The sequence below is a fragment of the Phyllopteryx taeniolatus genome, chromosome 9 (genome assembly GCF_024500385.1).
Source record: "Phyllopteryx taeniolatus isolate TA_2022b chromosome 9, UOR_Ptae_1.2, whole genome shotgun sequence".
Classification (NCBI taxonomy): Eukaryota; Metazoa; Chordata; class Actinopteri; order Syngnathiformes; family Syngnathidae; genus Phyllopteryx; species Phyllopteryx taeniolatus.
This window is the reverse complement of record NC_084510.1, coordinates 17,651,174-17,677,338: the sequence shown is the minus strand read 5'-3', so window position 1 is coordinate 17,677,338 and position 26,165 is coordinate 17,651,174. Positions and strand designations below refer to the sequence as shown.

The following is a 26,165-nucleotide window of genomic DNA, read 5'->3' as shown; positions in this document are numbered from 1 at the left end:
CAGTTTGGGGTTTGATTTGATCAATTATATATTTATTATTCTAACCAATTTTTGAAGCCTAATTCAGTGACGTTGTCCAATCTCCTAACTAAATGAAATGAAATATCAAAAGTGGAAAAACAAATGGAAATATAAAAAGTTAGTCCACTCGCAGTAGGTTCATAAACTCAGTTTAATGTTATTGGGTACAATTCTATTAGAATTTAACAATTTGGAAGCCCCCACATTTTCCATTTGTCATTTTTTAAAATAATTTACATGTACCGTAATGTTTCTACACATCACTCCTAAAAACTATGAATATATCCTTTGACGCAATATCTATTTTTTTGTATTGCGTTTCTTGCATTTCACATAAAAAGTAGGAGAGCAGAAAGTATTGCTACAGTTTCGGTTTGCTGAAGTTCCTCACTATTGTGTGACATTCTGCCGTGACAGTTTTCATCGAGATTCTCCAAGGTCATGTTGGGTCACAAAGCAGAGCAAACAAACCATTGCTTTACCCTACTGCACACCTGCAAAGCTATCAAAAAGGATGTTTTTGCTGCTCATGTCTGTGTGCGTGCGCTTATGTTTCTCATATATTGTATGTATACTGTATGTATACGTTTTATATTATTATAACATATTATTATTATAATATGCACCTAATTATTTTCTTTTGCATTGAATACGTGTATGTGTTTGTGAGCTGAATATGCCCATATTGCAAATAGCTGCTACTATATTACTCATTGTCTTGCTGTGCTCACAGTGTTGAAAGTCTTTCTCTGAGATACTGAAACTTTTCTGTTTTTGTGCAGTGAAACATAAATTAAAGCATTTAAATGCATTCAAAATCACTTACATGCAGACGTTTACCCCAGTGCCTAGTCACACTTTCTAGCACATGTGACCAGGGAAAATCTGGGGAATCAAATTTGCGGTTTTATCTGACAATTAACATGTAGACCTAAACCTAAAGATACTTGCTTAGTCTTCCCTGATGTTCTTTTATCTTGTTTTTCTTTTCTCCAACTTCAACATCTAATCAGACCACAAATATAAACACTGATAGCTGCATAGTACTTCTTCACAACTACAAGTTTGCCATCCCATTCACATGGTTAAGGTGCTTCATTGACTATCTTCTTTAAGACGTAATGTATACTCTGTTCCTCTTTTACCCCCTGTTTGTGTCCCACAGAGGTAAGTACAGACCCCCTAAGCGAGCTGGGAAGATCTAAACATACAGTACAGAAATTTTCAGGAGACTCCACCAGCAACACAAATTCATTTACCACAAAAAGTGGGGGACCCATTACACAGTGATTGCTAACAGCTAACATCAGAGGAGACCACAATATAGAACCCAACGGGCTTCTTTTTTTCTTATGAAAATGATGCATCAGCTGTGGAGAAGATTCAAATTGTTGAAGAGGTAGGGTTTGAAATACAGCGGTTAAGCCAGTTGCAAAGTGGAAGTCCATTTAACAGTCCACGTCCTCATCTTTGCAGGGTTATTACCGGTAATTAGTTGGTATTTTATCGATGCAGGGCAAATCGGAAAGATGAAAATGTACGCTGCTCTTTAAAATGTCTTCGAGTTGTCGGATACCTCTGGTTCTCCCTGTTAGCATAACAGCAGCAGCAGTCTGCAACTACAGTATGCACCATTCAGTCAGTCACAAGTTTAACACATTCACTGCCATTGACGGCTTTAGAAGTCAAATATCCATGTTAACTGGGAAGGCTGGCAGTGAATGAGTTAAGTTATGATGAAACACCACCTTGGTTTGGCTCTCCGCGTCACAGTGTGCTTCTTCCTGACTCCTCCTTACGCTCACGCTATTAGTACGGCGTGAAGAGGATTGGCCCGTGCGTTGTGCGAATGGGCCCCGGAGCGGGCCTCAGCAGGCTGAGGGGTGCCCCCTGTAGCAGGTGGTGATGGGCGTGCGCGTGGGTCGGCGGGCCATGAGGGCGCAGTGCCAGCTGATTTGAGGATGCTGCAGCAGCTATGGCTGCCGCAACAGCCAGAGGATTTGGTAAAAGTCCCGCCCGTAGGGTTTTGGGAAGTTCCTTTGAAAGAAACAAGAAATATGTCACGTGACTCATCAAGATGGTGAATAAAACGCACATGGACAAAAGCACTGGGACACTGGCCATTACTCTTACAGGAAGGGAAAATGTGTTCTGTGAAGACTTTCTACAAAATGTTGGAGTGTGTCTGTGGGAGTTTGTGTAGATTCTGTTGGACTTTATCCCAAAGGTGTTCGATTGGATTGAGGTCAGGTCTTCTTCCGCTTCTCACTTCTTCCTCAAGTTCTTCCACACCAAACTCATTTAACGATGCCTTTACGGACTGCCGGGCAGAAACAAAAAAGGCCTCCCCCAAACTGTTCCCATAGAATCCAAACAGTCTAAAATCTTTTGGTAGGACGAAGATGGGAACTCACTTGTCTACCTCAGCGATAAATGAATTACAGTAATTGATTAAGAGGTGGCGGCACGGTGGACGACTGGTTAGAGCGTCAGCCTCACAGTTCTGAGGACCCGGGTTCAATCCCCGGCCCCGCCAGTGTGGAGTTTGCATGTTCTCCCCGTGCCTGCGTGGGTTTTCTCCGGGCACTCCGGTTTCCTCCCACATCCCAAAAACATGCATTAATTGGAGACTCTAAATTCCCCGTAGGTGTGACTGTGAGTGCAAATGGTTGTGAGTGCAAATGGTTGTTTGTTTGTATGTGCCCTGTGATTGGCTGGCAACCAGTTCAGGGTGTACCCCGCCTCCTGCCCGATGACAGCTGGGATAGGCTCCAGCACGCCCGCGACCCTAGTGAGGAGAAGCGGCTCAGAAAATGGATGGATGGATGATTAAGAGGTGTGCCCAAAACTATTGTCCACATGATGTACATTTAAGACAAAGATGAACGGTATACCATGAAGTCCGCACGCTTCTTATGGCGACTAAGTAGAGGATTGGGTTTCCCCGCAACTCCATCTCGATGTCTCCGGCTGGAAATATGCTGCATTGTGAAATGAAACAGGCCAGATATAAGATATGGATTGCTTGTCTTTGTCTTTGTTCTTGTGTTTTTCCTTTTTATGTCTCACCTGTTTAAGCTGCAGCTCAGAGTTGACTCTGACATTGCAGATCTCACAGTGGAAGGTTCGTTCCTGAGTGTTGGGGTCAGATGACAGCTCACCGCCCTGCTCGGGGCTGCCTTTCAGACTTAGACGTGGGTAGGCCTTAATGGGCCCCAGTCCACTCCGTGCCTCCAGGATTGTTTTGTGTTTTGTACCTAAGATGATTAAAAAGTGTTTTGGAATCCAGGTCGTATTCACCTTTTAATATTGTATTGAAATGAAAAAGTTGCAATTAGCAATAATCCTTTTATACCACTGAGTGGCAGTAGTGTTCCTGCTTTAATTTTGATCTACTGTATTACAGAGTTGAGATTACTAGCAGCCATGATCCACACGTTCTAACATGGGTATATTTCTCATTTTATGTGGTTGTGCTTGGAGAGCTGTGCATATGACTTACCCTTGTTATGGGCCTCCAGCTGTGAGAGGGAATTAACTGCAATTTTACATAAGGAGCAGTAGAGAAGCTTCTTGGCTTTCTCTTCCTCAGACTCTCCAGAGGGAGGGCTGGGAGCTGGAGACGGGGTGTCGGGAACGACTGCCCCCGCTGAGTCTGCAGGCGGCGTGCTGACGATGGCTGCCGGTAAGGGCGAGGACGGCAAAGGTGCGCCCGCAGACGCCAAGAAGGGACACTCTGCTTCCGCTGAGCTCACTGTGGGTGTTGCGATTTGGTTCGGGGTCAAAGGTGACTCAGAGTTGGGACAGGATTGGGTATCGTCTATAAACGGCACATATATTTCTGGTTAGTAAGCAGCCGACTAAAAACCTCTTCAACACATACAGAGGCATCTTTATATAAAAGTGTGAAAATAATTCGAAGGCGCTTTACTGTCAGGACATGCCCAAAGGTCTGTCCACACCAGGGTGGTGACACGTTAGCAAGATCTGTTGCAGTGTGCTGTCTTCTGTTGAACCATGCAGTTATATAATGTGGGAACAATTGTTCAATAGCAGGATAATATGGGAGAATATTATGCTCCTCTGGATAGTATAACCTAACCACAGAGAAGTAGAAACATCACAGCAGACGTGTTGAGCATCTGGGCTGTTTTGTGCCAGATTTTGGCTCTGTGTGTGTACTGATCATCACATGTCTCAGTTGATGCTCACCCTGCTTATTTGGATCAGGATCCAGGTTGGATGGCGAGGGGCGTGACGGGGAGGGCGAAGTTGTGGGGGGAGGGTGCTGCTTGTCGCTATCTTGAAGACGAGTTGTCTTGGACGTCTCAATGCCCTTAACTCTCCGAGCGTGCCGGTTGCCCTTATAGTGAGCCTCTGCTTGGCTCTGGAAGAAAACACAAATTGATGGATGTGAAGATTTGTGAGTACGTACGTTTCACTTCCATCATCTTCACTCCTAATCTGCCTGCTGACGTCCAATTGAGTCAGAGAGCCAGCGTAGGCCATGTGTCTGTCACGTAGAAGTCATTTAGTTAGATCACTTGAAGAGTTTTCTTTTTTCTGGGCCATTTATTAAATGTAACAGAAAGATGCTCTGACATGGCTATTAGGTCCACTTTAAAAATCCTTGATTATAAATTGTCAAACTCCAAAGATGAAATGATCAAACTTCCACTGTGTCCCCAGTGTTGTTTGATGACTTTCGGTTTAAAATGTGAAATAGTGTGTTAGGAACTCATTTGTCTGTAGGGATTTTTATTCTCTTAGTGTGCGAAAGAGAGCGAGAGAGAGAGAGAGAGAGAGAGAGAGAGAGAGAGATGATTTTATAACTTCTGGTATTTGTAATGAGCAGTCTTTATATATATATATATATATGTAGCCTTGTGTTAGAGGCTACATTTAAGTAAAATGTATGTTAGAAAATCATGCCGTTGGATGGTAAAATCTCAGTCATGATGTTCAAGAGAAGTTTGAGTATACTTTGCTTAAAATGAAACACCTTGGTGTGAACGTGAGTGGGAATAATTGTTTGTCTATGTGTGCACTGCAATTGGCTGGCGACCTAGTTCAGGTTGTAGCGCACCTCTCGCCCAGGGTCAGCTGAGATAGGTGCCAGCATGCCCGCAATTCTAGTACGGGCAATGGATGGATGAATAAAACACATTTTCATCACAATTGCAAATCGTAGTGACATTATCAAGTATCAGTAGGCCTACTTGGCATCAGTTAGCACCCAAATGAAAGTACTTGTACTCATACTAGTGGTGTCGGTGCATCCCTAGTATGTGCAAATACAGTTATAGTGTCCAGCCACATCATTAGATACAGCTGCACAATCAATCAAGATCCTGTAGAAAGCTATATACAAATGTGCCTTTACAAATTCAATATGGGTTGATACTTTCAGAGAGCTATTATTCATCATGAAATTGAGGAAGAGGAGACAAAAAACACTCAACTTAGTAAAGGCAGATACTCTTATATTGTATCATTGTATTATATGGTGCCAGTGTTACAAATGTTATGACCAGAATGCATATACTGTAACCACAAGACAATTCATGATTATGCCAGAAACAAGGCAGAGGAAGCCCGTGAGGCTCTTAATGGACGCACGGCTGGGGCTTGATGCACCACTGGGATATGTTCAAGATGCCTCTGTAAGCCTCATGTATGAGCTGGTGATGACAGTTACCCATATAGCAGTCATCCTGATTGGTGATGACAGAATGGCATCCATAGCTCTCTGCTTGTGTAACTCAACTGAGTGGCTGCTGCTTCCCAAAGCCCTCAATTAGACAAGGGGATGATGCTTTACCAGCCCCAAAAAACAAGTGCCAGCAGAGCGGAAGTCTTCTACTTTTTCCTATCTTTTTTATTTTGCAATTCCCATTTGTTGTCTTTCTGTTTGAGCTCAGATGCTTTCACTCTCCTTGTGACCTTCAGGTACATGTCCCAGGAAATCAATGAAGGTCTGCCATTAATCAAACAGAATCTGGAGAGCCTTTGGAGATTGGCGCTCGGATGGAGTAACTAGCCACGACGACAGAAAATCGATTAAGTCGTCAGATCATTGAGGTTAAGGGGCGAAGTGAATAATGATAAAATATGAATGAAGTGTAGAAGACGAGCCTATATGGAAGTGGATTAGGATGATTGAGGAGGCATGGATGGGGATTTTAAAGGGGAGAAAATGGGAGCAAGTGAATGTCCCTGAAATCCTAGTCTCTCTAAGCAGGATGTGCTTTGATGTTTTATCTATAAAGTGACAAAGGCACAGAAAATGGAGCGAGCTGGTTTCAGACAAATCAGGGTACAGGCAGCAGCGACAGGCATGCGGGGGGGTTGGGAAGAAGCTGGCGAGGTGGCGTGAAGGTGACGGATGATACAGTAAACCCCACAGAGGATGGAACAGAAACATTAAAAACGGAGGAGAAAACGGGTAGAGAACGAACTTGTCGACACGAAAGGTAAAGGCAACAATTGTGTTGATGTGAGCCCGAATGCAATTTTAGGGATCAAACGGAGTGCGGCATGTGTCCGCTTTCGTTCTGCAGTGGTGACGATGGCTAATGCAGCATGGCGTGACGTCAGCCTTGCAGCAGCACTGTGCTGAGCACTGGCAGGCTAATATGTCCTCTGTGGCCCCAAATGAATTGGCAATGTTATAATTACAACATGTAGCGCAAGATGGGAACAGTGAGAGGCACTTTATTCTGAGTGGTCACATCAATCACTTAGTCACTTCTACTTTTACTTCTGTTTAACAACAGCTTTCCTTAGGCGTAAACAGGAAAATGTATAGGCGAGCTTTGCTTCTACATAAAGCAGCTGTGGGAGCACTTCAAAAACTTGCAAATGTTTGTCCACCTTCCACATGCAGAAACTCTACTCCAAGCAGATTATTCCTTCATTATTAAAGCATGTTCACAAAGTTCCCATCCTCTCCGGTTACACTGGGAAGTTCTGCTCTATGCTGCAGAGCAGACTTGCCGGGTGTCCACTCATACAAAACAAACAGGTGGCTGGAGATCACACAACACGCTGCATGACAGAGGCTTGACGTGCAGGCGAGCATCTTTTGTAAATTACACTTACTGTCTGTCTTATTTAAATGCAGTCATACTGTAGTGAACAAAGGGCTCCACATGCTCACATCCCCTGCAGTTGTGGACCAGGTGAGAACAGGAGTGGGGGATATAATTAAGTGGCCCCTCACGGAGAACAGGGCAGTATTGCACACGTTTCAGATGACTCCTCTGCCTGTGTCCTTTATACACGGCTGCATTTAGAGGATAGGTATTTAGCACCTAATCGTCAGAATGTATTTATATTCCAGGCTCTGCCTATGCAGTATATCAGCGTTTTGTTTGAGTCCTATTTATGTTTTGGTCTGTGGTTCGAGTGACAGGCTTTGAGAGGCTTTTAGTGATCACTTAAGATTTTTCTTCACTGGAATTTTCATCCAGATTGTGGACATCTTTTTAACTGTTAATGGAGGAGACATAAGTTCCTTTTTTTTTAATGTAGCCTAGACAATATCGGCATGGATTTGATTTGAGGTTGTTGCTGTACTCTGTCGTTTTGGCTTTTGTTTACAAGATAATAGTAGTTTGGCACATGTAAATGTTTGAAATCAAATTTCCTCATCTGAATGTTGAAAACGGTCTTTGGTGAAAACAGACAGTGTAGGCATGTACACCCAGTTATGGCACAACACAGCTGTTGTAGTTCTTGCATCATTTATTGATTGTTAATCATAAAACATCTTTACATAAAGTGTTCCAAGCATTGGTAATTCATTTCCCCCCCATATTTTTGCTAGTTTCTTTTTCATGTAAACATCCCAAAAGAATCAATGCTTTCAGTCATAGGATGAATGTATCATGGAAGCAAGTTGGTTGGGACTGGGAATAAAAATCACTTTTGACCATTTTTGTCTGCCATTTGCCAGAATGACTCAACCACACGCAACCGCATTTTTACGCTAATCCTTGTAAAGACACCAATGCCTTCAAACCAGCCTTTAAATGAATGTGCACGGTTCGAAAAAAAAAATTTACCTTGCAAGGTTTATGATTCAATGTGGCTCACCCAAAGATAGATGGACAACAGCCCTCTCACTGTAAATGTCAAATAGCCAACACATTTCTCGTCTTCTTGGATGTTCACTTTAAAGCCTCATCTCCTTAAAGCAATACAGTTCACTTCAGCTCGCTGCGATGCAAATTGCAACAGTAAAACCCAATGTTATCTGTTTTTCCATCAAAGGCTATGTAGGCGTGATAAATATTTGTGTAAGCTATGCACACTAATAAATTAATGAATTCAAAACAACACGCAAGATAATGGCCAACAATGGATGACCTCCAGAATTTTGTGTCTTTCTTTCTTTGGCATGTAGCTGTAGATAACAAACCTTGAGAAACTTTTCATTTTCTTATTTTTTTCCCCCATGTTGTTGTTAGTGAGGAGCCAATTACGAGACTGCATTGTACGTATGTAACTCCGCTCTTGTACCATGACGTAAACAAAAAGAATTCAACCTGAACATAAGCGAACTGATCTGTACTGCTCGGTAATAACATGATTTCTGAGTTCATCGCTCTGAACTGGTAAAGTTGCAACTTTGCCCCCTTAATGGGAACATTAAAATCCTTTCCTTTAAACCTTTTTCCCCCCTTAGACACATTGCGTTAAGCTGGCACTGTACCAGCTGTCAAAAAAAAAAAAAAAGAAAAAAAAAAAAGCCCAATCAGCTTTAATGTAACTTTAAAGACACTGCTGTTCACTTTACTTCTTGGCCTTTTGTCCTGTCTCACACCTCTTCCATTAAATTCTCATCAGAGTAAATCTAATAGTCTCCTTCTGGAAGCAGTATGGTGTGTTCTACAGGGATACAACAGCCAATCATAGTGCAGCTGTGCGTGTCCTGGAGCCAGTAATGTTAGAGCAGGGCGTGTTCTAATAGTCTCCTGTACCGTGACACTTGCTATCTAATGCTGTGCTATGATGACCACGCAAATCAACCAGGAGTTTGTGCGGTTCAGGACATAATTCAGGCGAATAAATGTATATAGCGCATATTAAACATTGTAGGTTTGCACACTGGAATTATGTTTCCAACAAACTAATTTAAGCTCGCTGTACAAAGAAAAGAGCAAAGCAGCCAAAACTGACTGAACTTTCACACAGTGTGCGGAGTTCGCCAACTAGTTTTCATGAATGGCCGAAGGTTGGCCACAAGTGTTGCTGTGATTCAAAATTTTAATTGCTGGAACACCCGGATGTACAAACAAAAATACGTTTCTGGGTTTTAAATATATGTGAGACCCAGCTGGCTGGTGGGTGCCACAGCAGTATATCAAATCTACAGTATATGATTTTATAATAATACTGTATTTATAATTTCGTATGTACCTGTGGCTAGAAAGCAAAGTGCAAAGTCTGGCGCCAATGTACACGGGTGCAGTCAGTGAATGGGGACGCTCAGCCTCTCAAAATATCCATACTCATCTGATTCTCGCCCGTTTCCTCTTTTTTTGTGAACATCTGCTTTTTCCTCGACAGTAGCACCATGTTTTTGTGGTTCAATTAAAAATATTACAGTGCAGTATATTGTAAAGTATGCTGAGCCTCAACTGCCCAACTGATGAACTTTAATTGGACATTCATTATTAGGGTGAGGACTGTAATGTCAGATTTCATACCTTGGAGTTGAAACGTATTTGACAGACATTGCAGGAGATGATGGGACGCTTTGTCTTCACCATGGGATGCCCGAAGGTGTGCGTCATTACGGCCTTCTGGACGGGGTCCATCTGAGGAGAGCAAGCACAAAGGTCACTTGACAGATTCAACAACACAGGAGGCTATGGTCACAGCCGGTAGCAAGGTTCAACCATGTGAATGTGGAGAGGGTAAATAGTGTAGGTGACTGACACGGGAGCTGCTAAAAAGAGATGAAAACAAGAAGTGTGAATTCGGGGAGAGGTGATTGATGTGGACACCAGTTGGGTGCGGGGTGTTTCTCAGCAGCTGTTGTTGTCTGGGCTTCACTTCCTGGGTGCGGTTCAAATGCTTTAATTCACATCATGACTTGAAGGGCCTAATTACAGACTCCATCCATCCCAAAAAAGACTGTAAATATGTTTTGGTTAAAATATTAAATAGGATAGAAAGTATACAGTGTGTAACTGTAGAAAGATTTTCTTTTAATGCATCACATGAAAAGCCAAAAAGAACTCTTGCCACTGCCTGAACCATTTGTACAACCAAATGCCACACAATAAACCACCGTGACATTGTTAAATCATGAGACAACAAATATACAAGGACGAAAAGAAAAAAAAGAAACATTTTAAAATCTTTATCCTCTGACCTTTTAAGAATGTATACTTTGACGTAAGGACTGCCAAGAGTGACAAACTGTTGTTAATATGAAATGTTCTTTTCTTTACTGTGCAGTTCAACATTTATACTGTTTATACTCTTGACTCTAAATGCCAAATACCCCAAAAGGTCAGTACCAAAAATAAAAAAATCAGCCAAGATTGTCCATTTTGGAGCTCACATGCAGGCCACCGTACATGGGAAGTCACTGGTGCTTTCTGTAAGTATTCAGAAAGATACAGACAGTGTGGGTGTTGCCCCCAGCAACCACCCAAAATTCTATGTGGTTTTACTCAGCCTATCATCTGCTGCCTCCACTGGACACTTGCTGCCAAATGAGAGACTGTTTACGCTCCACAGCTGCCGACACCCGAGGAAACCGTATTGGTCAGAAAACCTGAATCCTGTTGGAATGCACTGTTGGCATATTCACGTTTTCTGTTTATTTTTGGCTTTTTTTCTTCTTGCCCTCATCCTTTTCTATCTTTCATTTTATTTCCACTATTCATTCGATGTATCTTGACTGTGTCTGTGTGTGCGCGCATGTGTGTGTGTGTCAGTCAACAAGTTTCATGAGTAATTAATATAGGTGTAATCTGAATAATTGAGCCAATTCAAGGCCCCTCTGGTCCAACTCCACTATTCAATTCATAATTAACTTATCTAAATTTCAGTCAATTCAACATTTATTAAAAGTAATTCGTCATACAGATCCCAAATGTGGAAAAATTAATTAACCAAATGCAAATTGAACATAGAAAAGTCTTGATTAAAAGTAGGGATGCACCAGTATCGATATCGGTCTTGAGACTGTGTGTCCGTACTTGTAAAAATGCCAGGATACTACGACACCAATACTACTTCACCAGCCCGTCATATACAATAACTCCCGAGTCGGGGCCATGTCAGCTGTGTGGAGATTCTTTAAGGTAAACGTGAACAGCAATATTTTTAGCTGACTGCAAATTATGCTCTGCAAAATGGATGATGACGAAGGCGGCTGCCCTGTGAGTTGCAGCAGCGAGCTGGGTGGGCGGGCTCTGCACCTCCGGCCCCAGAAGTTACTTGTTTGATCCTGCCAGTACCTTATCAATATCATCTCAAAGATTAAGCTATGCAAATCCAAAGACCTACATAGGGACCTGAACAGTGAAACTGAAAATGACTCATTAAATCAATGGTTCTTTGGATGTTGGGCTGGGTAAAAAAATTGGTGAACTTGTCGACCACAAAAAATAGGTTCATGCAAATATTTCTGCCTCAGGGCAATAAAAAATATTAATAAAAGCATATTTGCGCTGCCCGGAAACCATGTTTGGCCACTGTCCATGCTTACCGCACAGATATTTGTTGCAGACAGCTGTACCGTTGGGCCAGTGAAAAACATTGCCAAAAATGACAGAAAAGCATCTGTAAGTGATTTTTAAGACACTATTAGAGGAGTAATGTACATGTAACATGATGTATGAGTGAGCTGAATGGCAGTTAGCATTTTTTGACCTAAAATAATAATCGCTAGCGTGCTAATGTCAATCACGATTGCTATCTGTTTAGCATCGGCTAATTTTGTTTTAAAATTCTGTACATGGAATTTATACCATCCACTCATGACCAACATATTCCTTTTAAGGATAGCGGTCCAGCCCTCATTAATGAGAATAAAATGCATTTTAGTAGTTAAAAAAAAAAAAATCGGGGGGAATTTTTTTTTTTTGGGGGTGTGCAGGGGCGATTACTCGATGGAATAGTCAATAGGATAACCGATTCTAAGTAAATTCGATAGTGACAGACGTACTCCGCTTTTGCTTGGATAATTGTGGTAATTCTAGATGAAATACATAACACTCGTCATAAAAACATTGATGTTAAAATGTCAAAAATGACAAGTTGTTACTCTAAAAGGTCTTATATTTAAGTGAAAGTTATGCCATGTTCAAGAAAAGTTAGTTTTTCAACAATATTATACGATAGATTTTTTAAATAAAACACGTTTTTCATCCCAATTGTCAAGTATTTGTACTCAGTATCTCCAATGTAAGTACTTGTACTCGTCTGAAAAAAAGTGGTATCAGTGAATCCCTACTTAAAGTAAATCCAATCAAAACATTGCAATGGCAATGTTGACTAACCTTTGTTGAGTATGGGTGCTTGAAATAGAAGATATTTATTTGAACTCAGTATAATGATGGACCTATAAGTAAATTAACTGTAGAGTTCAAGAAAACAAGAATTTAAACTATTAAGAGGCACAGGCAGTAGTTCCTGGTGTGATGATGCCTTGCGCCTTCTGATATTTTTGTTATAGGTAAACATGTTTAGAAGACCATAAAAGAACTATATGTGAATGCAGTCAATTTACTGTTTATTCATAGTAAGCAGTAAAGTGATTCGTGAAGGTCTTATAACCTCAGTGGCTACACTCCATGTCCTCAATAACGCCGGATGAATCATAAACTCACAGAAGGGTCATTTTGCCCAAGCGCATGCAGATGACCGAGATGATGATGTGTGTATGTGTGTGGCCACGCTGACCTTCACATGAAACCCAATCTGGAAATGGGAACCAGAAAATGCTGACTATAGAGAACTCAGCCCAGGCTTCTCATACAATTGATTAGCTGTAAGTCATTTTAGTGTTGTAAAACACTCACCAAGGCGCTGTTGAATAAAATGTAAATAGCTGTCCCTTTGCAGAAAAATGTGTAAATCCTCTGTACTCGTTGCTGGAGGAAAACATCCAACACTACCAAACACCAACTCTCGTTTGTGTTTATCTCAGATTCTGTTTGTCCACGTTAGGATCCACGCCTGGTGAAATGACTTGGACCACTTACTGTATTAAAGTTGTGGAAGAGACCCAGAGTTGCAGGGTGTGGTGACTCCAGGGGGAATTGTAGGAAGGGCTTCATGTCAAGTGGGGATGGTGGGATGACGGCTGGGCTCCTGAGGAAGGCAGGGACCGGCCCCGCTCGGTTTATACTTCCTGTACAGAAAGGGAATTTCAGATTAAAATAAAGACGTGCGCTAATAAATTATTCTTGCTGTCATGCACCAAGAACTACCTTTGACCCCAACTACAGTACTTGCAGTATTCCGGATCACGTATCCTTTAAAATGAATGCAATTCTTGCTCTGACTTCGACCAGTGAAAGTATAAAGTGGTTCAGTTGACATTGGCAGGAAGGTTTTCGCATAGACCAATAATAAATAAGTATGCATCTTGCACTGAAAAAAACCCCAAAGATGCTATCTTAATGTCAGTCTGATATATCCTATGAAATGTCAGACTACTGCCATAAAATCTTGCCGTATGTTGGTCAGACAATGGCAACACTACGTGACATGTATTCCGATAGCACCGCATCCCGTCTTTTACGATCACTGGGCTTTATCTTGTCAAATCAAACACTGTCGGAGAGGCGGAACCAGAAAACGTGTCACCGGTCAATGCAACCAGATGCACTTGTTACCATGGCGACGACAACAACAAAGGATTGCACCAATATATTGTGTGGGGAACCAAATAACAAAATAAGAAAAACACGGGTGGTGGTCATCACCGGTGCTCGGGAGAGGATTGCTTGAGGTATGTTCACGTACTTTTAATAAGATACAACTCACAAGCAGGCAACTAAACGTTATGTAGCCTAGCAAGCTAGTGCTGGCACTAACGGTTGTACGTAAACATGCCGGCGTTCTGTCGAATCATGCTCGAAGGTTTCGGTAAACATTGGTTTGTGCGCGTGAGTAAATGTTGACAACAGCAAACACGGGAGGTCACAATACGCAATCGTATTGGTCGATGTCAGAGAGTTGTCATTGATATGTCACACTACATGGAAGATATCCAAAAAATCAAACATGCGTTGTAGGGCTATCATTTTGGCGTTGTAGGGCTATCGTACGGCCAAATCCAAATCGTTAGTCGTGGATTATGTCACACTACAACAAGTTTTGTCGTTAACATCAAAATGTGTCGGGGCCAATATCGGGGTGAAGATTTTCGGAAAAAGCCCCCGATTGATGAACAGCGGATACTTATACCAATTTAGACCCATGTACCTTCGTTCATGTAATGTGTATGTATGTTTTATTCAGAATCAAAACATGCACTGAATCAAAATGCTGATCCACCTTCTGACTGCACCTCTCCTCCCACGGCATCTCTTGCTCACTTTCCTCTCACTTGCAGCTCAGCCACAGTGGATGCTTTTACTTAAGGATGCTTCTGTGATGGGTGGGGAGGGGGGCTAAACCCCTTAAGCCTCACAACTGGGGTGCTGCAGATATCTGCCTCCTCTCAGTTTCACTGCTGCTTCTTTCTGTCACCAGACATTGTTTTCTGTCCTCATTTCATGGTCTCTTATTCTGCTTGCACGCATCCATGGTTTCGCACTTCTGCAGCAGTCCAAGCTACTGCTTGTTTTGTTTCTCCTCTTCCACTTTATCTTTGCCACTACTTTGCACGTTCTTCCCACCGTCATGGTCTCTGGAGGGGAAGCTGCAACGCACTTAAGGCCCAATCAGACAACACGAGAGAATTTGTATATAATTTTTTTCTTCCGAGATTATACGCAATACCCATCCTTTATTGCTACTACTTTGTGATGACTACCTACGAGGTACAGTACTTAATACTGTTACATATACAAAGAGAATTGGGACAGGGAAAAGGAAGAAATGGGATTGTGTGACACCAATGGACTTTGATGTGCAATGCTGGCGGTCACGGCGAGACCTACCATCACGCTGCTGTGTTTGTACTATTTTATTAGGCTTGAACACTTGATGAAATAGTTTTGCACGATGACGTTAAGCAGCCGTTTGATTTTGTAACAAAGGCTTTTTGTACGGTCAAGGCTCGGCTAAGTGCTGACTTTGATGGGCACGGGTAGCTGGCATACCGGTAGACACCTGACGAGAATCTCCTGGGAAAACGCTTAACGTTGCTACATGTTCCAAAACTGCGATCAGTCGCCACCAAAATGTATATGGACATCTGTATTTATGCCCACTTACATCTCTAAAAATGATCATCCCAATATTTTTGAATTTATGGGCGAAGGGTTTTGCTCTCGTTATGCATTCACTATAGTGAGCGCTCACTATAGTGATATATCCTTGTAATATAGGTTGAAGCTGCCATGAGTAGAGATTTCTGTCAATTTTGGTGATAATTGGTGACACTTTTGAGACATTAAGCAACGTTAAGCTTTTTTACACTTATGTTAAGCGTTTTAGACTGATCCCGCGGCAGCCGTCGTGTTTACCATTTGAATCAATGACACCCTAATAAATTAGCGATTTTTCAGCCAATTAGCGATTGAACATAATTTTGTGGTGGTGTAGCCATTGTTCATTTGAGAGTGCAACAATATATGACATGTATTTTTGTCTGTGTTGAGCCACCATGATGACCATAATATTAATAATGTAATTATTTGATAATAATAATAATTAATTGAATAATAATCCATAAAGCTATATAATACATACAAATGATACTGAATGTTCATAAAAAGAGACATACAGGACTGTATCAGCAATTATGAACAAATAGGCCTCGAATTCAAGGTTAACGTAACATTCTGCTTGCTCTTTCGGCATCTAGTTATTGGATTAAAAACAATAAAAGGAGGCTGGAAACCTGTGATATAATGAAATGCTTGGTTAACAATGCAAATATAGGCAGGACGACATCTCAAGCAGTATGGATTAAGGCGGGAGGTGTAATGTTTCCTCTTTGCCTAGCGAAGCGTGCTCCCGCTGCTCATTTTACGCCACATTACAGTTTAAAAGTCAAATCATTTCTGCCGTTCCTTCATTAACATTGCAGCATGCCACAATAGAGCATGTATTTCAAGTTATCACACTGCCTTTCTAGAGTCACATTCTGTGCCATCTCTAAGCAGCTTTTGTTCCACGACCCACCATATACGCTCTTCCTGAGTGATTTACAGTGACATCACATAAGCGAATGCTGCACCTCTTCAACAGCCACCACGTAGAACGATTGGCATTGATTGGACACATTCAGAGGAGAGTTAAAGTGTTAAAGTGCTGTCAAACTCTATAAATCCAGACCTCACCATCCATTGGCCCTTCACTCAGAAAAAGGGAACAGCTCGCCTCCCCCACACCCCTCATTGCGACTGCCTTGTGTTTTCTCATGCAAATGTGTGGCTGTGAAAAAGATCAATGCTCATGTAATAGCTTATTGAATTTTTGTGTAGATTTGTGGGAGCCAGGCTGAAATGAAGAGATGCAGGCGAAGGCGGAGGAATAAAGAAAAAATATGCAACCACGGGCAGCAGCTTATGGCCACAAACCATGACGTGCACGCGCAAACACGTGCACGCCAACGTGCTGTGTCTAAGGCCTCTCAAATTGCCAATTCATTTGGCCAATTTAGGTTTAATGATCACAGAGGTAATGTCAATGTCAGTGACAACGGTGCAGCCTCTCAGTATTCCCTGCCTGACTGCATCGGTGTGCTCCATGGTGGGACCAAGACAGGGAATGGGAGGGACTGTTGGGAGGTGGGCTGGAAGTCTGGCTGCCAAAATGAAAAAAAGAAAAGAAATGCAGCCATCTTTCCTTCCTGGCTCTGCACAAAATGCCAGGCGCCTCACATCTGCATCTAAATGGGCTGCTATGCGCAGATACCACTCGAAGCCTCCCACCGCCTCCCCTGAAAACGCTGGTGTACAGAGTCTCCAATGTGGTGCCTGCAGGTCTGTCTTGACCCACTCCGCTTGTGTTTATTTTCCCCCACAGTTTATGTGGCGGTGTCACATATTGTCAGGTTGATTTGGTGGTAAATGACACTGTAAAGTGCGGATGATTATTTATGAGCATCATTTAGCGCTCCTGCTTGCAAAGATCTGACTTGATCACAGTTTCTCTGTGCTCCAGTGTTAGCTCTCTATACGGTGAAATTTGTTGTGACTGCAGTGTGACTCTGTCTCTGTGGAATGCTGCTACTGTGAAGGACTAAGCAAGAAATCCAATTTACTGCAGCTCAGCTTACCCCCAAACTCATTTGAAGCTATTTCCACCTAAGTAAGGGACAGGCGACAAAGCACACAAACCACTGCAGTTTAACTTTTGGGCTCGGTCTTGATGAATGGAGCGTCAGTGCGTGTGAGATCTGGACAGTGGTGGTTGATTTAGGTTTGCGCTTTGTTTTAATGATAGATGCTTTGCGCCCCAGTGGCTGAGCTTAGATGCTGCCTGCCACAGAACTCCCATAATTCCTTTCGCTGAAAGAGGGAATGTGTGTGTCAGCTAGTCTTGCTGCAGTTCAATTGTCTGAATTCTCACAGTTTTTGAAATTCACAACCACTTGTTTTTATTTTTTACCACTCACATGACTTATGATGATTGCATAAGCATAATGTCAAATTATTTGAGTCCGAATTTTCACAGTCACGAAAATTGTGCGAAAGTGTGCCATTTCAACATATGTCGGATTAACAAAGTGGCATGCATACATCTTCTGATTAGCAAGGAGATGATCTTGTGGAGGAATAATAGCGGCTGAGGTGGATGGAGTCGATAGAGTGCGAGTAAAAAAACCACTGGACTAAGAAAGGAAAAGAGAGGGAAGGCATCTGAGGTTGGGGGGGGGGGGGGGGGGGGGGGAGCCGCATGTTTTAAGGTGAGTCCAAGGTGAACAGAGGATGGAAAGAGCTGTGTAACCTGCAGGTTAATTTACAGACAAAACCTCACCGGGAGTTGTAGAAGAATGTGACACGCATTGGTTAGCGGCTCCGTGTTATTATCAAGCGGCCTCCGCACAGCTATTACCTGCCTCCAAGGTTTAACTTTTGGGATTCTTTTTCCTCTCTCCTCATGCGATGGATATGTCTCATTTTAGACATAAAACATCCGGAGCTGTTTAGCAGTTATATTCAATACTTGGACCATATATGTGTAGTGTAAAACTACAAAAATCAGCACATTAGCCCAGCACATAAAACAATGCCTTTAAAGTCTCACAAATCTGCCATTATGGAGGTTGTGAAAAAATGTGCGCATACTTCACAAGACTTTAGATCAGAAAGCATCTACAGATGTTTCTTTTTGGAACTTATTCTCCTGTTATTTGCTGAAAAACTATTTGATGTAAGTCGTGGTGTAGTGGTACACTCGCCTGACTTTGGTGGGGCAGCGTGGGTTCAGTTCCCACTCAGTGACGGTATGAATGTGAGTGCGAATGGTTGTCCGTGTCTATATGTGCCCTGCGACTGACTGGCGACCAGTTGAGGGTGTAGTCCGCCTTTCGCCCGAAGTCAGCTGGGATAGGCTCCAGCGCCCCGTGACCCTAACCTGGATAAGCGGTGTTGAAAATGGATGGATGGACTATTTGATGTTTTAATAAAAAAGTATTGCTTTGCTGCCAACTTGTGGCATCTACAGGCAATCATAAACCCTTTAGGGAGGGCGTCAATGAGGGCCAGGTGATATGGCCTAAAATTCATATCATTCATATAAATTAGATCACTTCACGGTAACGCTACATATCGCGATATAAACTTAAGTGTAACAATTATCATGGAAATATTTCTGACTAGATTCTTTAGTCCCTTAGCAAAGAGAAATTACTTTTAGAAATATATAAATAAAAGGTAGCATTTATTGTTCAGATCTCAAAACTCAAACTTGAATTTCATTAACACAAATATCATTGCTGATATTGTAAATATTGAATGTGCTAATATACTTTGCACCTTATAGGCTCCTCGTCCTGGCTGATGTGTGCAATAACGTACTGATTCATTTCCGCTTTTCGAACGTGTGTGCTAACTGTGTAGTTGTTGTATTATTTTCTTTCCAAACGCTTACTAATTTAGCTGCTAATTTGCTGGTCATAGTTGGCTAGTCTCCGCTGTGACACGGTTCCAGCCAAATCTTTGTTAAAAGTGTACTGTACCACCTCAGCATTGATTATGATGTTTTGCTACTCGACATTTCACATTAGCTTCGCGGTCTTCTGCTGCTTTCTTCTTACTCGGTGCGTTGCAACCTCAGGTACACCTTTATTGATAATGATACTTTTCAGAAGTGTAACTTCTTCGCCGTCGTGTAGGCGAGATTTGTGACTTTGAGGAGCGGCACACTGCCTTTTTTAACTAGCTCTGAGCTGGTTAAAAAAAAACAACAACAAAAACGTACAGGTAGGCGACACCTCTTCCACTTCTGTGGTCAGACATGCTTGATGCCTTTTTCACACTGAGGCAGATACGATTACGTCATCAACAGTTGTTTTTGCGATTGGTCAGTAGAGTCCAAATCTGTACTGTAGGCTAAATTTATACCATATACCGTATATACACCCCTAAGCGTCAGTTACTAATGGATTTTTGCTATTCGCGGGGCATGGCCTTGCTGCGGAATAAACAGTGGTTAACTCTTGTTTAGCTGAACTCAGCAAGAAGGAAATGTAAGACAAATGACAAACACATCTCTGAAATACGAAAATGTGCACTATACATTGAAAGACTGTCAAATGGAAACTGGATACATCCACAAAGCCCTTATCTCACGTCCTTTTCCTTATAACTGCTCTTTACATGAGACAGGTTGTGGTGAGTTACCACCAACCAGCAGAATAAAACATATGATCGGAGAGCATAATCAAGTCACAACTCTATTCAAAGAAGCTTCTCAACACCTCTCTAAACTCCTCTCTGGCTTCAGTCCTTCAGGGAGATGTTGGAACATCCAGCACGTTGTTGCAGAGTCTATCTTCATTATTCTGAGGTCACTGTTTTGTGCAGTTTAAGGCCAGCAGAGGAGCGTATGGCATGAAACCACACCGAGGGAAGTGAAGCTCATTAAGAAATCCACTGTGTCAACATGACTGGCTGCCTTGCCACTCCACATTATTATAATCCTTTTATACGAGCATTCACACACCTGCTGCAGCTTGACTAATAGGGCTTGCACGGACCCAAACAGTGCAACCTGAGCATGCAAGGAACTCAAGGAAAAACATACGCAAGAGTCAACACATATTGACAACAACAGAGCCAGCAGGTGCGTTCTCCCGTGGCTTTTTTCAAGGGGAGGAGACAAAGGATGGATGGTCAGGTGACAGACAATATAGAACTAGTATGTCATTTTCGAGGGAAGCAATAATTACAGGTTATATTTTGAGAGCCTGTGTGGTTTGATGCAATAGCGTGGTCTTGAAGCAACACACAAAGATAATGACGGGTAGGCGCCAGGCTCGCAGCCCTCAGGCCTTATTTGGTAACCTTGAAACCAGTAAATGACAGATCTACACATTTCTGCCTTTGTGTCCAAGCCCTTCTTATTATATATATGGTCAGCAGACATTTGGCTCAGCAAAAACCTTTGTCTGTGCCTCACCAGACATTTTAACTTTCTTCAAGAAATATCAGCTGACTTATTTCCACTACATTCAGGTGTAACCAATAGTAACTATTTAGACAAAATACAAGTATTGTTTCTATTATGATACAATTTTACTATTCAATTGTACCATCATATCCATATTAATTGGACAGGCAATGTTTTAAGTAACATTTCAACAGTTTAGTCATACAAGTGCCATTAATCTGTTCCAGCCCTCGTGCTACTTTTGATGTGTGCACTTGGCCACAAGGGGGCGGTATAATCTAGTGAGACACACGAAGAAGAGTTACACTACTGACTCAGTAATCGTCAATAATAGTGATATATAAGTAGTTTTAGGCAGAGGATCAAGATATCTGCCTATGAGTATTGTTTTATTGTCCATCTACATGTGTTGCTTTACTGTTTGTGTTCAAATACCCATTGCTTAAAGCAGTGGTTCTCAAATATTGTCACCCTGGGACCCGCATTTTACTACTGTCGCAAGTTGGGACCCACTTTTACAGAAGTGAACAACAATAAAAAACAGTATTGTTCAAAAACAGCCTTTGAAAACACGTATATCGTATTTTTAACCATACCTACATATGCTTCCATCTTCAGAGGGCCTTTCAGAGCACCTTATTAGAAACTGAGAGTGAACATGGCAACTATATCTACAAAGATGAATATCCTGGCGCTGATCTCGTTTTAGGAAATGAAGGATGCACAACAAACTGTAACAGTTTTGATTATGCTATGAAAACACCAATGGCATTCGTTAAATGTTTAAATGCCCCTAGTAATTACATTTCTGACGCATGCCTGTTAAATTTGTTCTTTTGCAAATAAGTCTGACCTGGGATGTACGTTAAATATTTCACTGCTGGCGGCAATTTAACCCCAATTTGTATGGAAGTCGGAACGCGCCATAGTCTATCACTTACCAACACTAAAGTACTACTTAAGCCATAATTACAGTAAACATTTGTATGAAAAACACTAACTGTTCTAAGGGATGGTCCCTTCTTGAAGCGCTGGAAAACGTATTCTGTAACCTCAAAATGTATGTCGCTACCGTCGTAAACAGAAAACCTCTTGTAATTTTTGACAAACTGTCCACAACCCACTCAAAACAGCTCTGCGACCCACTTTTGGGTCCCGACCCACCGGTTGAGTTTTAGTACTACTTCTTGGAGTTGCTTCTTCTTTTTGGGATGTGTTGCAAAGTCTCATGTGACGTTATGCATGACGGCGGTTTAAACTCCAAAGTTTTGCGTAACTTCAGAGGTGTATTATTTTCTGACAATTTTGACGCAATTGTGAACTGTATAGCTTCAATCGTATTAGACCATCCAGCTTCAGATGTACAACCCCAATTCCAATGAAGTTGGGACATTGTCCATCCATCCATCCATCCGTTTTCCGAGCCGCTTCTCCTCACTAGGGTCGCGGGCGTGCTGGAGCCTATCCCAGCTATCATCGGGCAGGAGGCGGGGTACACCCTGAACTGGTTGCCAGCCAATCGCAGGGCCGCCCTCAACTTTCTAAGTCTTTTTTGCCACCTGTCCCAGCTTTTTTGGAACATGTTGCAGCAGAAAACATTTAATTTAGCATCATAAAAAGCTCCACAACTAATAAAAAACAGCATATGCCACGTCTAGCTGGCATGATTTCGTTTGCTACATTTTTAAATGTACACAATAATAATACAGTAGTAATTATGGGGGGCACGGTTTACGAATGGTTAGCACGTCTGCCTCACAGTTCTGAGGACCGGGGTTCAAATCCCGGCCACGCCTGTGTGGAGTTTGGATGTTCTCCCCGTGCCTGCGTGGGTTTTCTCCGGGCACTCCGGTTTCCTCCCACATTCCAAAAACCTGCATGGTAGGTTGATTGAAGAATCTAAATTGCCCGTAGGTCTGAATGTGAGTGCAAACGGTTGTTTGTTTATATGTGCCCTGCGATTGGCGGACGACCAGGTCAGGGTGTACCCTGCCTCCCGCCCGAAGATAGTTGGGGTAGTCGCCAGCATGCCTGCAACCCTGGTGAGGATAAGCGGTACAGAAAATGCATGGATGGACAGTAATTATGTTCCTGAAAATGCTCTCCACCCTTGGCCTCTCATGCTGTACTTCATTAACTCTCCTGTGATCATCTTTCCATTTCCAGTATTTTAATGACCAATCTTAATGACCAATCTTGCAGCTGAACACAATGCACACAACTGTGAACAATAACAGTAGCATGGACATTAGAGCAAACACAAGTGGTATCCGGGCTAGTCCACTAATATTATGGTCCACTGCTGTAGTCATTCAAGGTTGTCAGGGTAATAATAGAGATGCTATTCTCCTTAATACACGCCAGTGAACTACCACAATGACTTCAAAGCTGTTATTTTAAGGACACCTTACTTGTTGCTTGAAGAAATTTGCTACCTGTGTGAAGCTCATATATCCAGTTTAATCAAGTTAGATTTCTGCGAATGACGCTAGACTGAGGCAGTCTGTGGGAAATGTGTGTCAGTTTGTCAAGCATGTGTTTCAAATGCCAATACTGGTCATCCTTCGTTGCATTGCCTCGATTTAAAGGTCATGTTGTTTATCAAAGGCCACATACACCTCTGTTTTTTAGGGGTCATTGACGAGTGGCAGAACATATGAGCTGCACACACATCCATGCACTCGCACACACATTGCTATAGTGGTGAGGAAGGTCTGTGAGTGAGAGTAGAAAAAGTCGTGGTCCTTTATTTTAAATAAGTGAAGACCTCTGATCTCTGGTTGTGAAATATTCATTGCAAAAATAAAAAAAAATAAAAAAAATAAAAATCACGAGTGTCACCAAAAGCTGCTCTGCACCGAGGGAGATGAGTCATATTTAGCAGGTTTAGAATGTGTGAATCTTTGCTCTCCAGTGTTCAAGTCGTGGATGGCTAGAGAAAATACAATATGTTGATGTGACTGTGAGTGATACTGACATGTGAATGTGTTTAGAGAGTTATGTCCCGGTCAAAATCAGATTAAGCTTGTTCTAGCGCAGGGGGTTTAAAGCATTAAAGCTAAACTAGAGTCTAATAAAATATTCAGTCACATCATCTACACACACGCCACTGTCACTGCAGTTTATCCAATAGTTTAAGAATCTTTAAATCATCAAAAATGCCACAAATGTGTCCACTCTTAATCTGAAATGAATGCTCTTTACGCAAATAGGAATTAATCTGCAATTATGGATGTGAATTTTTGATATAAACAACTGTTTCATTTAATAAAACACAACACAAGGCCATTCATAACTAAATGGACCACAACAAAAGGGGTATTAAAAAATTGTATTCTTTCAAGTACATTTAAGGGGGCCTAGTGGTGAAGTTGTATATTGATCTCTCGCCCCTCCCTTTTTGAGCGAGGAGAGGAAATGAAGATGACCTTCAAGCATTGTCGTAATGCAACATTGTCATTGCCCCAGCAAAGCTCCTGAGTGAGCACTTCAACATCATAATATGCCATGTTTTAAATGTTGGCAAAAGCAGTGTTTGACTAACACCAAACATCATCGATTGTGTTTGTGCATTCAGGGCTACTGTAGAAAAATGGCGTTGCAAGATGGCGGGCTCTGTAAAAAACAAACAAACAAAAGACCTGATAAATATGCTTTTGTCCTAAAACTCAATTCTTAGTTTATGACGAGACTGGAATAATAATTAATAAATAAGGATAAAACTTTACATTATTTTGTCATCCTATTTGACCCAAATGAGCCTTTAAAACAAGTCAGATCTATGTAAACAATTGAAGACTGAGTACAATGAATTTCCGATTAAATGTTGCCGGCCAAGGACGCATTATATTGATGATAGTACAGTACGTGTAACCGGGCTGTAAATATGTATATTCAGGATTATGGGAAGCACCAAACTGAGATGCCTGATCATTTCAGCAGTCATATTAAATGTAATAATGTGTAAATATGTGTGTTCTCTAACCTGTACACATCTTCAGTGATCTGCCTACAAAATCATTATAATCATCATAATTATAATAACCAATTTTAAAATGTACCAATTATAAAGAAAGAAAAAAGCTTTTTCTTTGTTTACTTGCCTGTGACTGTGAGTGACTACAAGCATCAAAGTTCTCAAATGATGTACAAAAAAAGTTTCGGTGATAACATTAACGTAAGACTCACGTAAGATCATCCTGAATCCTTCCACAGTGAACTTCTTTTTGTCCACAATGTCGTCGTTCTCGTCGCCTCTAAAGTGTGCTAAAGCTCAAGCGCGCGCCTCTCTCAAAACTCAGCATCAATGCGTAAGAAGCATCCCACATCCCGATGTCGTCACTCCTCTCCTGCTGTTTTGCGCCTCTGATCTCTATTCACGTCGCCGCTGGAGGAGAAGCACGCCAGACCTGAGTCCTGCTGCAAAATGCGCTCAGATTCTACTGCATGTCAGCCACTAATGTATTCACTGGTAGACGTTCAGTTCAGCAGCAGGAACAACAGCGACTAGAGCTAAGGTGAAGAAGCTTCACTAGAGGAACCGCTGCACTACTATCTCTCTCCCTCTCTCGCTTTCTCTCTCACATATTTTGGGGTTGGGTATAACCTAAAGGCACCTTGCACTCCCAAGCTGTGATTGGCTACAGGCTCAGCCAATGAGATCAGCTGGTATAGTGTATTTTCTTGGGGTGTTTGAATCAGGAGGCAGAGGTTATGTTGCTCTCTCCTTCCTTTTTGCCAGCCTGCTTTTTTCGCACCCCAGCACAGGCATATATTCTGGCGTTTGCATTTACTCCGATCCGTCGGTGATGTGTTTTTTCATAATGCATAGAAAACAGCTGTCGGGGAGCAGAGGCAGAGGTGTGACAAGAGACTGACAGCCTGAGAGAATGGGTGGAACGTTTGAGGGAGCGGATGAGAGATTGAGTTGAATGCACACTGACTGGGGGATGAGCGAGCGGGCCGAGGAGATGTGTTGACATCTGTTGACACTGCTGATGGGGCTCCAAAAAAAGCACGCATTTACCCCAATAGGAAGGCAAGGCCAATGTACAGTATGTGAATCCCGATACTTTCCCACAAGAGCTGGCGGTGAGGTCACATGACCTCTTAACTCACTCACCCTGCATGTTTCATCTGGTAGACTTCACATGGTGTGGCCATGTGTGTGCGCATGTGAGATAAGGTTTCCTCATTAGTAGGCTCAGGCTTAATAATGCAGGTAGGCGTATTGTTGTAGCCAATGGGCCAGGTACTAATGTGTGCTGTCTGAGGGGGGGGGGGGGCAGTCACTGCACGACTTTAATGGATGTCACCAAAGTAAACTGAAACCGGACCTGTAGACTCAGATGACACGTTATCCAGTGTGTTGCGTGTGTGTG

The 26,165-nt window shown here is 42.2% G+C and overlaps 1 protein-coding gene across 2 annotated transcripts; it reads right to left on the bottom strand.

The window, feature by feature from the left end:
* Window positions 1-153: 153 nt before the first annotated feature.
* On the bottom strand, window positions 154-25,348 carry LOC133483314 (zinc finger protein 385A-like). Of its 2 annotated transcripts, none has more exons than XM_061784356.1 (8): window positions 24,973-25,348; window positions 13,251-13,399; window positions 9,735-9,845; window positions 4,234-4,408; window positions 3,524-3,841; window positions 3,091-3,278; window positions 2,916-3,002; window positions 154-2,058 (listed from the first exon to the last, which is right to left on the bottom strand). In XM_061784356.1, the coding sequence occupies exons 1-8, from the start codon at window positions 24,980-24,982 to the stop codon at window positions 1,831-1,833; spliced, it is 1,266 nt and encodes a 421-aa protein (XP_061640340.1). In that variant the 5' UTR covers window positions 24,983-25,348; the 3' UTR covers window positions 154-1,830. The 2 variants fall into 2 exon arrangements, with proteins under 2 accessions (XP_061640340.1, XP_061640341.1); XM_061784357.1 differs by lacking the exon at window positions 24,973-25,348 and adding an exon at window positions 14,551-14,945.
* Between the last annotated feature and the right edge of the window lie 817 nt (window positions 25,349-26,165).

Excerpts from the sequence above, each read along its gene's own strand:
- LOC133483314 (XM_061784356.1), bottom strand. Across the intron at positions 9,846-13,250 it reads TCTTCCACAACTTTAATACA|ATGGACCCCGTCCAGAAGGC; the intron begins GTAAGTGGTCCA and ends TGCTCTCCTCAG. Across the intron at positions 2,059-2,915 it reads AGAAGCGTGCGGACTTCATG|GAACTTCCCAAAACCCTACG; the intron begins GTATACCGTTCA and ends TTTCTTTCAAAG.